The 12,632-nt window shown below is 36.0% G+C and overlaps 1 protein-coding gene across 2 annotated transcripts in view; it reads right to left on the reverse strand.

Moving 5' to 3' along the window:
- Nucleotides 1-12,632, reverse strand: part of LOC127870770 (echinoderm microtubule-associated protein-like 6) — a 72,240-nt gene that overhangs the window by 55,291 nt on the left and 4,317 nt on the right. For both annotated transcript variants that reach the window (XR_008044906.1, XM_052413245.1), the window contains exons 3-12: nucleotides 12,350-12,448; nucleotides 11,936-12,044; nucleotides 10,959-11,104; nucleotides 8,917-9,052; nucleotides 8,273-8,375; nucleotides 5,157-5,255; nucleotides 3,995-4,132; nucleotides 2,780-3,036; nucleotides 2,152-2,364; nucleotides 616-783 (exon numbers count right to left, since the gene is read on the reverse strand). Coding sequence is in view for 1 of the 2 variants with exons in the window: in XM_052413245.1 (XP_052269205.1) it covers nucleotides 616-783; nucleotides 2,152-2,364; nucleotides 2,780-3,036; nucleotides 3,995-4,132; nucleotides 5,157-5,255; nucleotides 8,273-8,375; nucleotides 8,917-9,052; nucleotides 10,959-11,104; nucleotides 11,936-12,044; nucleotides 12,350-12,448 (1,468 nt within the window). In the remaining variant the exon portion in view is untranslated. The remainder of the gene's footprint in view (nucleotides 1-615; nucleotides 784-2,151; nucleotides 2,365-2,779; nucleotides 3,037-3,994; nucleotides 4,133-5,156; nucleotides 5,256-8,272; nucleotides 8,376-8,916; nucleotides 9,053-10,958; nucleotides 11,105-11,935; nucleotides 12,045-12,349; nucleotides 12,449-12,632) is intronic.

Raw genomic sequence — 12,632 nt, forward strand, 5'->3', positions numbered from 1 at the left:
TTTGACATATGCGACCAGGGTAGCTCAGGACCAGCCTGTGCATCTTTCACATGAAGCGGCTAATTTGCTCTTCAAGGAGTAAATACCCCTCATTTTACACTTCTATGATACCATTAGCTATGAACTTTTTTCTTTTCCAGCACTGAAAAGGCACAGTTTTAAAGGAAGATGTTTAATTTTCCCCAAACTCACAAATGGAGATCCTTTACTCATACAATTGTCATAATAGGAATCTCCAAATCTTTGCAGATACCCAACTAAGGTACAAACAACACTTACTAACAAACCAATCACAATTTCAAACAAATATTTATCAGTATTTGATTTTAAAATGATTTGAAATGGATCCAATTGGTTTTATACCGTGTTTAAAAAAAATAAATAGCAACATTCCAGAGTGAATTGAAACCATAACTCTGGAATAATGAACATATTCAAGACATAATATTCACTATTACATAGCACATCAATTGCTTTAACTTTATGTTAAAAATGCAGATTTGCAAAAAATGCATTAATTCAAAGAGTGCTAAAGAAGCAAAACCCAGTCGTATTTTTTTCCTAATTTTGGGGGTTTGATTGCCTTAAAAGTTTAACATGGGATCTATGACTGACCTTGTTGTGGGTCCCCAATGCCGTTATCCGTCTTCCCTGCTGGAAAAAACTTCCACTGGAAGACGGCATGGTCCCCTCCACCTGTGGATATCACCCTCTGCTTGTCGTGTGAGAACCGGACATTGGTCACATGGGCCGAGTGTCCCACATACTTCCTGAACTTGGCACCTGTGTGTACCAAGCAATTATGCCTTTAAAAAACTTGCCAACCTGCAGTTTGTTGGACCCTTTCCCCCATAAAAAGCAAAGTGAAAATGACTTTTGCAACCAGCATAAAATCAGAAAAGACTGCGAGTAACTCGTAGTCTGTTCGGGTTTCATGCTGTTTGCTGCTCATCAGTAATTAAGTGTTGGAAATGAAGCCTCTAAAACTTGAACCAAGTAAGAAAGGTATTTAATTAAATTTAAGTTTTAAGGACTACACATGCGTCAAAATACGTATATAAGTGGTAAAAAATTAAACATCATTACCAAAAGAAAAGCGCTTTACAGGATGTGGCATATGCCATCAAAGTATATGCTCTACTGTGGGGATGGGGTGCAATACATTCAGTATCAAAAAAACATAACAGTACACAACAGTGTAACGTAGTTAATCTCAATACTTAAACAGAAGAATGAAAATTCATGACCAATACCTTGAAATTTGAATTAGTCATTAAAGTTCGAGCACGATCCACTTAATAGTAAAAATGAACTTGAAAACACAAGCTTTGGGACATACAGGCGTACTAAAGGAAAAGTGCAATTCTTAATGACAACCAATCTGTAAATGAATAATGATTCAAAATTTTGAGTTTAAATTGTTACCTTGATCTTTCACAGAGGAGCATGGACATTGCACACCTCGGATTATTTGGTCATAGATAATAATTATTATCCAAAAATATATTGAAATCCTCCAAGGCTTGTAAATGTTGCAGAAAAGAAGCTCAAATTTATCACCATTGACCTTGAATGAGACCTTGAACTTTCAAACAGGAGCATGGGTTTTGTAAGCAAGGAATTTCTTGGTCATGAAGATTAATAATACGAAGGTTTATTAAAATCATTCAAGGCAATCAACATTTACAAAGCAGATTTTTTGTTTCATTACTTTTGACCTAGAAATGTGACCTAGACCTTTGACTAATGAGCTTGGGAGTTGTATGTGACACAATATCTGGTTGTAGGAAATAAGCATCCAAATATATTTATAAGAATCATTCCAGGCATCAGAAACTAAAATTTATCACACTGGACTTTAAAGTGTGATCTTGACCTTTGACCAATGAGCATGTGGTCATTCCTAGGAATAATCAAAAGTTATATTAAAATCCTCCCAGGAACGGCAAAGGACACTAAATCTGGATCGACAGTTCGGTCAAATCTCCCAACCACCAAGACAGTGTGACAACTATATGCCTTCTTTCAGAAGACCATAACAAAACCCCATGGTTAAAGATGCTTTATACACAAGTAGTCTGTTTTTAAACAAAATATACCATTTGTATGTTTGTTTCAAATGACAATTATGCGATTTCAAAGAATCTCTACCTTTCTTCAAACATGGAAATTTGAACAACTTCACAAGGCCAAAGTCATCCCCAGTCACTGCAACATTGCCCTCGTAGTTTGTGTCGACCGCGTTCACATCGTTAGTGTCGGTGTACTTTTCCCAGATTCCATTAACTTCCTGTCCCAGCACCCCCGTGAACGTGGCCCAGTGTATGGCACTCAACTCTTCCTTGTTAGTCGCCTGCTTGCCAACTGTAAAACATACCAAGAAATCAACACAGACACAACTGTTGCTAATGTTTATATCAATTTTGAATATTATTCAATAATTACAAAAAACGTGTGTTTTATTTGGGTGATTTTAAAACAAGCACTTGATGATGATTGTGATTATTAATAAAAGGAGTTTTATATTTTAACAAACACTAGGGTGGACTTTTTGCGGCAAATGTACACACACAATAGTGAAAAATACTATGGTTTAGGTAATTAATAACTGTTTCTGATTTCAATAAACTTGTAATTATTTTAAACGGGCTTAATATGTTCAATAATTTTAAGTAGTGCATGTTTTTATTAGTTTAACTCAAACATGAACAATTTCAATTCAAAAATATTTTTTCTGCAATATTTGTACAAGCAGTGATGCTCAAACTATACTCCCTACCTGGCATCTTGAACACAAGTCTCTCAGCTGCACCGCTGTTTGTCTGAATGTATTTGCTGTCTTCTGACCAATCTAAATGTGTAATAAAGCTGGAATTGCCTGAGCATGTCCCAACCCGCTTGTAGCGCTGCTCTACAGAGTAGATATCCACAAAGTTATCGTTTGAGCCGACCGCTAGGTAGTTTCCACAAGGCGAGTATTTCATCTCGTGGATGACTTCTTTTCTGTCTTTGATATGGATTACTTCAGACATATCTCTGAAACACAAGTATCCAGTATGTTCTAGACATATCTCTGAAACACAAGTATCCAGTATGTTCTAGACATATCTCTGAAACACAAGTATCCAGTATGTTCTAGACATATCTCTGAAACACAAGTATCCAGTATGTTCTAGACATATCTCTGAAACACAAGTATCCAGTATGTTCTAGACATATCTCTGAAACACAAGTATCCAGTATGTTCTAGACATATCTCTGAAACACAAGTATCCAGTATGTTCTAGACATATCTCTGAAACACAAGTATCCAGTATGTTCTTGACATATCTCTGAAACACAAGTATCCAGTATGTTCTAGACATATCTCTGAAACACAAGTATCCAGTATGTTCTAGACATATCTCTGAAACACAAGTATCCAGTATGTTCTAGACATATATCTGAAACACAAGTATCCAGTATGTTCTAGACATATCTCTGAAACACAAGTATCCAGTATGTTCTAGACATATCTCTGAAACACAAGTATCCAGTATGTTCTTCTTTGTCTTAAATTTGAATAAGATTGCGAAACTAAATTTGAGGTACTAGTGACAAAGAATACCAACTTAGGCCAAATGACCGCATACCAAATACACTAACTACATTGACATTTCTCAGAAAATGCTATTTTCAGTTATGTTGATGAACATGTCTTTATAAATGAGATTATATTAAACCTGTGCCATTTCACTCCTCAGCCTTATGGCAAAAAAGTTTTTCCAGCTTTTGGCAAAGTTTTTTTTGTCTGCACTTTAAATTTTCATTAAAGCATTAAATCAATTTTCCTTTATTATATGTGTGAAATTGGATAGCTTTTACTTCTTTGAATTGTTTTATGATTTATTTGTCATTTTTGACAACTTAAATTTCTTATTTCAAAAGAAGACAATTTTAAAGACAGTTTTTTTTCCAGACAATTTATTAGTTAAATAATAAATGTATAACTCACCTGGATTTGAGCACCATAAATGAGCCATCCATCATCCCGACTGCAAGCTGACCACCATCACTATCAAAGGCACAGGAACGAATCTTCTGTTCTAACGTTGTTTTTGATAGAATTTCAAAAGTGTTCATACTCCAAATGCTGAAAATAAAAAAAGGTTTTGAATAAGCAAATTTAAACCTATCTAATAAATGTGTTATGTGTGTGTTTAATACCTATGCTGTTTATTAGATTGATAACTAGATCAAAATAAGCACATATAAATTCTATCATATTAATTTGCATTAGACTAAAATTCTAAACTGATTGTAAATATAGATATATTTCAAAACATCTAACTTCATATACTTAAAGGACTAACTATTGTGTCAAACACAATTTTTTTTATAAATACAACTACAACCATTTTACTATTTTAAATAGTCTTTAAACATATCTTTAATTTCACTCAGTTATGCACAATTCACGCAAAGACTTACATTAAAAAAAAATCTTGAACAATATAACAACTAAATGTGTATTTAAATAATTTCTTAAACACAAACATTCACCATTTTCTGGAAATTTAAGTATGATATGAATCTACATGTTTCAAAAGATTTTTGTAATTGATGTTGAATCAGGACAGGATTATTTCCCATCACATAAGTTTACATGCAAGCATCAGCTTCTAATCTCAGTCAATTACAAAAGCTAATCTACATGTATAACAATTTAAAAATAAGACTTAATGCAACCTACAAATCCTATTTTCTGAAAACTGGGTGAAAGTGAAGATAAAAGCCTGTGTCATAAGTTATATTTCTGTATTTCAATTTATTTTAATGACTTAATTCATAGGTTTCTATTCCTTACAATAATGCTAATGGCTACAGAATTTCCAAGCGGCCAATATTTGCGGTCATATTGGCTCCTGGCTACAGCTAATTAAAACACTGTATTCATAATGATAATTATAACGGAGACAAGGATGCATCGCTAAGAAATAATAATTGTGCAATTAAAATATTTGAATCAAGAGAAGCTAAACATATTAATCTTTGTGAATAAAAGGAACTATCATGAAGGTGACATTATAATATTTCTTGAAAAACAGGATCTTTAACTTCCATACAAAATTCTCAACATTAAGTCATGGCAATTCCTATTTCATTTGATCTCTTACCGCAGCGTTTGATCGTCACTCCCTGTAGCAAAGACAGGCTTCTTGGGATGGGCAGCTAGCGCCCACAGTTCTCCTTCAGCATGGCCTTGCACGATGCACCTGCAGTGAGAACCCTTCAAATAAAATGGTTTATTTGGATCTGTTGCAGTTTCCAAAATAATTTCAGTCATATGCTTTAACTTACTCAAACTATGTACTTAAGCACCCATTCTTAGGCCAGTAACTCACAACTGCTTATCTTCAATCAGAGGTAGAGGAGGGGGGATGGATGACAGGGGCTGTACAAATTATTTCATGACCAATGCCCAAGTTGTGTGGCCGGACCAGGAATAGAACACATAAGCCTTGGGAAATCAATATATGCACTCCAACTCACTTCAACAATCTTTATGTAATAGAAAATTGAGTTGCCAATATATCAAAGCAATTCTGATAATACGACTGACCATACTGTTTAACATACATAGTGATACTAACATTTTAATTACCTAACAAGGGACAAAATAGTCACAAAACCAGGTTTTCAATTTGAAAAAAAATCTGATAAAGGGAGACAACTCAAACTGAAATGATCATAGTTCATAGTTACCCCCTTGTTTCAAAATAAATCTATTTTTAGTCATGATGACCTTGACCTTGGAGATATTGACGTAATTCTTTCGCGCGACACACCGTCTAATTATAAACGAATGTGCCTAGTGATTTTAAAATCTCACAATGAACAACAAAGTTATGGCCCGGACAAGCTTGTTCCGACCGCCAGCCTGCCCGCCCGCCGACCAACATTCGCCAATCTAATAACCAGTTTTTTCCTTCGGAAAACTTGGTTAAAAATGTAAAACAAGAATATCAGTGAAGTGAAACTGACGAACACTTTCCATTGATGCGCTTTGTCAATGTTTAGGTTAATTATTTTATTTATTGTTTTATTATTGTTTTATTACAGATCAATAAATCCATGAAAACAAATCCAAGCTGAATGACATGACAATACGCCTATATGTCAGACCTGTAGGGATAATTCATATGAGCCGTGTTCTGTGACAAGGGTGTTTAATGCATGTGTGTAAAGTGTCATGCCTGATTGCCTGAAGTGCATTTTTGCAAAGAATATTATTTTTTGTAAACAAAAAATACCATAAAAGCAGAAATTGTTGTTCCTGAATATCCTGTGCAAACTGCACAGGCTAATCTGGGACAACACTTAACGCACAAGTATTAAAGCCCTTTTTCACAGAGCACAGCTTATACAATTTCATCAAATCAAGATAAATAGTTCCAGTGTTCTGACACAAAAAAACATAACATTCATTAGAAAAGGTTATTATATAAGTCAAAGGACAACTACTCCCTGCAAAATAATTGGAACCAAACAACCTCACAATATGTGCATATCGACCCTAAAAGGAAAGTGCAAATAACTTTCATCAAATTTTGATAATTGATTCCTGGGATTTTATATGGAAGTTTCAGATCAGATCAAATTTAGATCATGAGTCTCTTAGATCTTACTATTAAGTGTGAAGGACGGGAAGACAGAAGAAAGAATGGAAGGAGGGACAGACATTAAGTAGGCCAGGAACAATGATCAGTAAAATACATTTCAGACCTAAGCTTATTCGATTTCGATCAAGGTTAGCAAATTTGGAACAACGGTGTACATATTTTAGCAATACTATGAATCCTGTTAAAACAATTTCCCTTTCATTTTGGATAAAGGGGAGGACGATGCGTAGACATCAGTAAAAACTTTGTTGCATTTTTGCAAATTAATGCATGAAGATGCTTGAAACACATGAAGAAAAAAGGTCTTTTGTAAGTCAATAAACTGCATGAGCACAGCAAGTACACATACATATTATTTGGAAAATGAATGCATGAATCTTCAATGTTCACACTAACGATGAGCTTTTTTGTTGAAATTATAAAAAACTGCAAAAACCAGAATCAGTTATTTCAAAAAGTATGATTGCATTTGGGTTTGTATTTGTATTTATATATTTAATTTCTGCATACAAGCTGCAAGATGCACATGAATTATCACTCGTCACCTTGGTCTATTGTTGTTTGACAAATTCATGAATGATCAATAATGACTGGTTGTCAGTGCATGCTTTTGTCAGACTTAACTATGACTTTTTACAAAATTATTAATACACAAAAATTTAAGGTCATCAGGGCTTGTTGCTATTAATGTGCATCTTTACATATCTGCTAGTTTTTATTTTCCAAATGTATGCCAAATACACTCTGGGTGCTCACCTGGGTTTGTCCCTGCCTTGGCCCCCACCTCAAATATCTCACCTGCGTTTGTTCTTGTCATGGCCCCAACCTCAAATATCTCACCTGGGTTCGTCCTTGTCCTGGGCTCTACCTCAAATATCTCACCTGGGTTTGTCCCTGTCTTGGGCTCCCATCTCAAATATCTCACCTGGGTTTGTCCCTGTCTTGGGCCCCCACCCCAACTATCTCACCTGGGTTTGTCCCAGTCTTGGGCCCTCACCTCAAATATCTCACCTGAGTTTGTCCCTGTCTTGGGCCCCTACATCAAATATCTCCCCTGGGTTGGTCCCTGCCTTGGGCCCTACCTAAAATATCTCACCTGGGTATGTCCTGCTCTTGGGCCCCAACCTCAAATATCTCACCTGGGTATGTCCTTGTCTTGGGCCCCCAACTCAAATATCTCACCTGGGTATGTCCTTGTCTTGGGCCCCCACCTCAAATATCTAACCTGGGTATGTCCCAGTCTTGGGCCCTCACCTCAAATATCTCACCTGGGTATGTCCCAGTCTTGGGCCCTCACCTCAAATATCTCACCTGGGTTTGTCCTTGTCTTGGGCCCCACCTCAAATACCTCACCTGGGTATGTCCTTGTCTTGGGCCCCCACCTCAAATATCTCACCTGGGTATGTCCTTGTCTTGGGCCCCAACCTCAAATATCTCACCTGGGTATGTCCTGCTCTTGGGCCCCCACCTCAAATATCTCACCTGGGTTTGTCCTTGTCTTGGGCCCCACCTCAAATACCTCACCTGGGTATGTCCTTGTCTTGAGCCCCCACCTCAAATATCTCACCTGGGTATGTCCTTGTCTTGGGCCCCCACCTCAAATATCTCACCTGGGTATGTCCTTGTCTTGGGCCCCAACCTCAAATATCTCGCTGTCCTGAGTTCCCATGAGGACCTTGTCTCCTCGCCAACACACGCTCCTAACACACAGACCTGCCCAGAACATAGAAGACACTATTGATAAGGGCTTAATTCAGACATTGGCTCCTTGAACGTATATCTGCGGTTAATGCATGCACGTACATTTTTGTCCTACATTAGCCTGTGCAGAATTCTCAAGCTAATCAGGGAGTAAACTTTCTGCCTAGACTTGATACTTGTTTATAAGAGATTTCTTTTAAACATAAACTCCATAAAAGTAAAAATGTCATCACTGATAGGCCAATGCAAACAACACAGGCTAATCTGGGATGACACTTAATGAATACCTATTAAACCCTGTTTTTAAAGAAAGAGGATCATATATGATTGTCCTTATCCTCATGCAAAAAAATTCATGAATATGTTTTGTATAAGTATACAAGGCAATGATTACAGTGTTTCAAATGAAAAATGTTCAACAGAATCTAACATGGTGCATTAATAAAAACTATTTTTATTTACATCACTTCAGATAGAAGTTTTGAAATCTATGCATATTAGATGTAGCATATTCACTAAATGGTAGTTATTTATAATATAGCTTTTTCAATACCTTTGTAACCATCTTTGGCAGTGACCAGATTTATCGTGGTGATCGGTTTGAAATCCATGTCCCACAGTTTAACCGCACCGTCTTTACCCCCAGTGCTGAATCCCTCATCTGATGCATCCATCGTATATATAGGGCCCTGTTATCAAAAGAGATTACTAAAACGCAATGCAATGTAAGTGAAATCATCAGCCTCTACTACAACAACAACAACTCTAGGTCTCTAAATATTAACAATTGATTGATAAGAAAACATGTCTCATTTTAAGTTTTCTTTTTTTAAATTGTTGTTGTTTTCGAGATTAAACCTGAGACTAAGACTGAGCTCCATGTTTATTTGCACTGTTTGTATGTTTGAGATCTATCATTAAGACTGATAGGGGTTCCCCTATGGTCAATACCAGTCTTGATGATAGATCTTAAACCCTATGGTCAATATCAGTCTTAATGATAGATCTTAAACATACAAACAGTGCAAATAAACATGGAGCTCAACATCACATGACCAGAGGACGATACATTATCTACAAAGAATTAATGCAAAGCACAAATATCAATAATTTTCTATAGTTCAGTAAATGTATTGATTTTCTTGGTATCTTCCAGTTGATCTTTATTTAATAAGCATATTGATCATGAAAGTAAATGTGTTCAGGAACAAAATACGCTTCTAAGTGAAATTTGTCAAGAGACCTTTGATAATACACAGCACAGAATCTAATTACCAATTTGGTTAGTTTGCAACTTGCATCTTAAAGAAGGATTGTTAAGCAACTTTTGTGACAAACAAATGTTTAATTATGATAAAAATCCTAATTATAATTATTATTGCAACTATTTTATATATACTCTTTATAATGTAGTTAGTTATTGAGAGTTTAATTTCTGTAAAGAGTAAAATTTACATGTCTGTGTGTAAACATCTGATTCATCAAACTTAATTAATTGCTATTCATATTTCTATTTCACGCACATGTTGTTAACCAGGTTTTCCCATATACTGTCTCTTTCAATTTTACTTGTAGCAAGAACCTTGTCTATTGCACACAGATGCCACCACTGCAAGCCATTGGACACAAATGCATGTTGGTAGGGAGTCAACATGTTAATATAGTATGAACAAGAGATGTGTTTGTCAGAAACACAATGCCCCCAACTAAGCCACTTTGATTGATTTATTTTTGTTTTTGATTATATCCCTTTAAAAATGTTGTTTTTGATTATATCCCTTTAAAAATTATTATTTCCCTTGTAAAAATGATCTGTACCTGCAAAATGATAAATAGAAATTTAAAGCTTGTTACTTCCCTTGGATTTGTTTGTTTGACCTTTGACCATGAAGGATGACCTTAACATTGACCTTTCACCACTTAAAATGTGCATCACCATGAGAAACAAATGCATGCAAAATATCAAGTTGCTATCTTCAATATTGCAAAAGTTGCGGCAAATGTATACGTTTTTGAACGAACTGACAGACTGACGGACTGAAAGACAGTTCAAATGCTATATGCCACCCTACCGGGGGCATAAAAAGTGTTATTTTAGAGAAAATTGTTATGTCTTTGGCAGGAAACTAGGACAAAAATCAATGGACTGGAACAAAACTCAAAATTGATCTGTAAGTCATGTAGGTAAACTAACACACCACAAATAAGGTCAGTATCTGAAAGCCTTAAAAATATCTAGAAAAGTGTTATTTTAAAGCAAATTCCCAGGCCCGTTACTTCGCATAAAAAATCAATGGACCAGAAAAAAACTCGAACTTATCTGTAAGTCATGCAGGTAGACACTGACATCAACAAAGAGGTTAAGGAAAAAAACCGGACAGGAAATGCCGCACGGAGAGATGGATAGACGGACAGACAGTGCAACTGCTATATGCCACCCAACCGTGACCATAAAAACCATGGACAATTGCATTCTGGGTGAAGAGTATCTCAACTACAGATAATCTTAAACCAATACCATGTTATGATTTCCAACAATTACTACAATAATATTAAACAAAAGTAACATATAAAACACAAGAGTCAACCACAAACCTTATGTGCCATGGTGATAACTCTATCGAGCTTGGTGCCTCTCCAGACGTAGACATCACCACTTAAGGTACCAGAGTAGGTGAGGCCGTTAGATGCCACACAGACACACAGCACCGTCTGAATCTCTCCTTCTTTGCCAAAAATGCCTAAAACCAACAATTACATTGAATGGTCATTAACACTGAAGCAATCCTGAATTCCTAAGTATTGTTTCATATTACTTGAGACGATTAAAGGCAATAGTCATGGCCCGGACAAGCTTGTTCCGACAGCCCGCCAGCCCGTCTGCCTGCCTACATTTGTCAATCCAATAACCAGTTTTTTTCCTTCAGAAAACCTGGTAAAAAATGTCCCGCACAGCCCCCTGGCGGCTATGTTTTCCACCAACAGGAACCATTTGCGAACTCATATATCATTGAGACAAATCTTCTGACCAAATTTCATGAAGATTGGACAATAAATGTGGACTCGAGAGTGTTAACAAGGTTTTACTATAGCCATATTTAGCCATATAAGGAAAAAAGCCCCATCTCCCGGGGGCCATGTTTTTCAACCAACCATTACCATTTTCGAACTCTTCCAAGATATCATTGGGATAATTCTTCTGACCAAGTTTCATGACGATTGCACATTAACTGTGGCCTCTAGTGTTAACAATATTTTACTACAGGCATATGAGGAAAAATGACCTTACCCCTGGCGACCATGTTTTTCAACCAACCGGAACCATTTTCGAACTCGCTCAAGATATAATTGGCACAAATCTTCTGAAAAAATTCATGAAGCTGGAACAATAAAATGTGACCTCGATCTAGACTGTTAACAATAAAATGTTGACGCTACACCATTCACAACTCATGACAGGCAAAAGGCGATCACGAAAGCTCACCATGAGCACAGTGTGCTCAGGTGAGCAATAAACAAGATCAAAAGTTATCTTTTTTGTAGGACTGACATGACATAAAAGCAACACATACCCTTCTGTGCAGTAAGTGCATTTCCACACAGTGTCCAAAACTTGATGTGTTTTACTCCACAACTAACAATTGTGTTGTCTTGGTAGGGGCTAAATTTAATATCAAAGACCTACAAACAGAGAAATAAAAACATCTTGAATTGCAAATTGTATCAAAAATCATGGAAGAAAAGGAGACAGTTACATTACAATTTAAAACATATACATTTAAAACAGCTTGTGAAATGATGAGTGGTTTTAAAAGCCATATAATGACCAACCAATCTGAAAAAAAGCTGTCTGACAACAAATTCGGATTTCTGACAAAATTGAGCACACCAGAAAAGCTGGTGGCGTAAATTATGTGTTTTCAAATGATTGTTAAAGAAAGAAACTCAAAACAACCAAAAACTTGCAAAACACTTGAAGTACTCACCCTGTCAGAATGTCCCCTGACCGTTGCAATGACCTTCCCTTTTCGCCAGTCCCATACTTGTATGGTTGCATAGGGGTCCATTCCAACAGAAACCAATTTCTGAATAATATTATATCACTATTTTTTTGTCAATCTTAATCTTTATTTTCTAGGCAAACAATATGACCAGAACAATATTTTATCTTGGCAATTATATCATAAGAACACATTTTCTAAGCATATATCAAGAAGATTGGACCAAAAAAAGTGACTTCTAGAGTGTTACGAAGGTTAAAATATAGCC

The sequence above is a fragment of the Dreissena polymorpha genome, chromosome 3 (genome assembly GCF_020536995.1).
Source record: "Dreissena polymorpha isolate Duluth1 chromosome 3, UMN_Dpol_1.0, whole genome shotgun sequence".
Lineage (NCBI taxonomy): Eukaryota > Metazoa > Mollusca > Bivalvia > Myida > Dreissenidae > Dreissena > Dreissena polymorpha.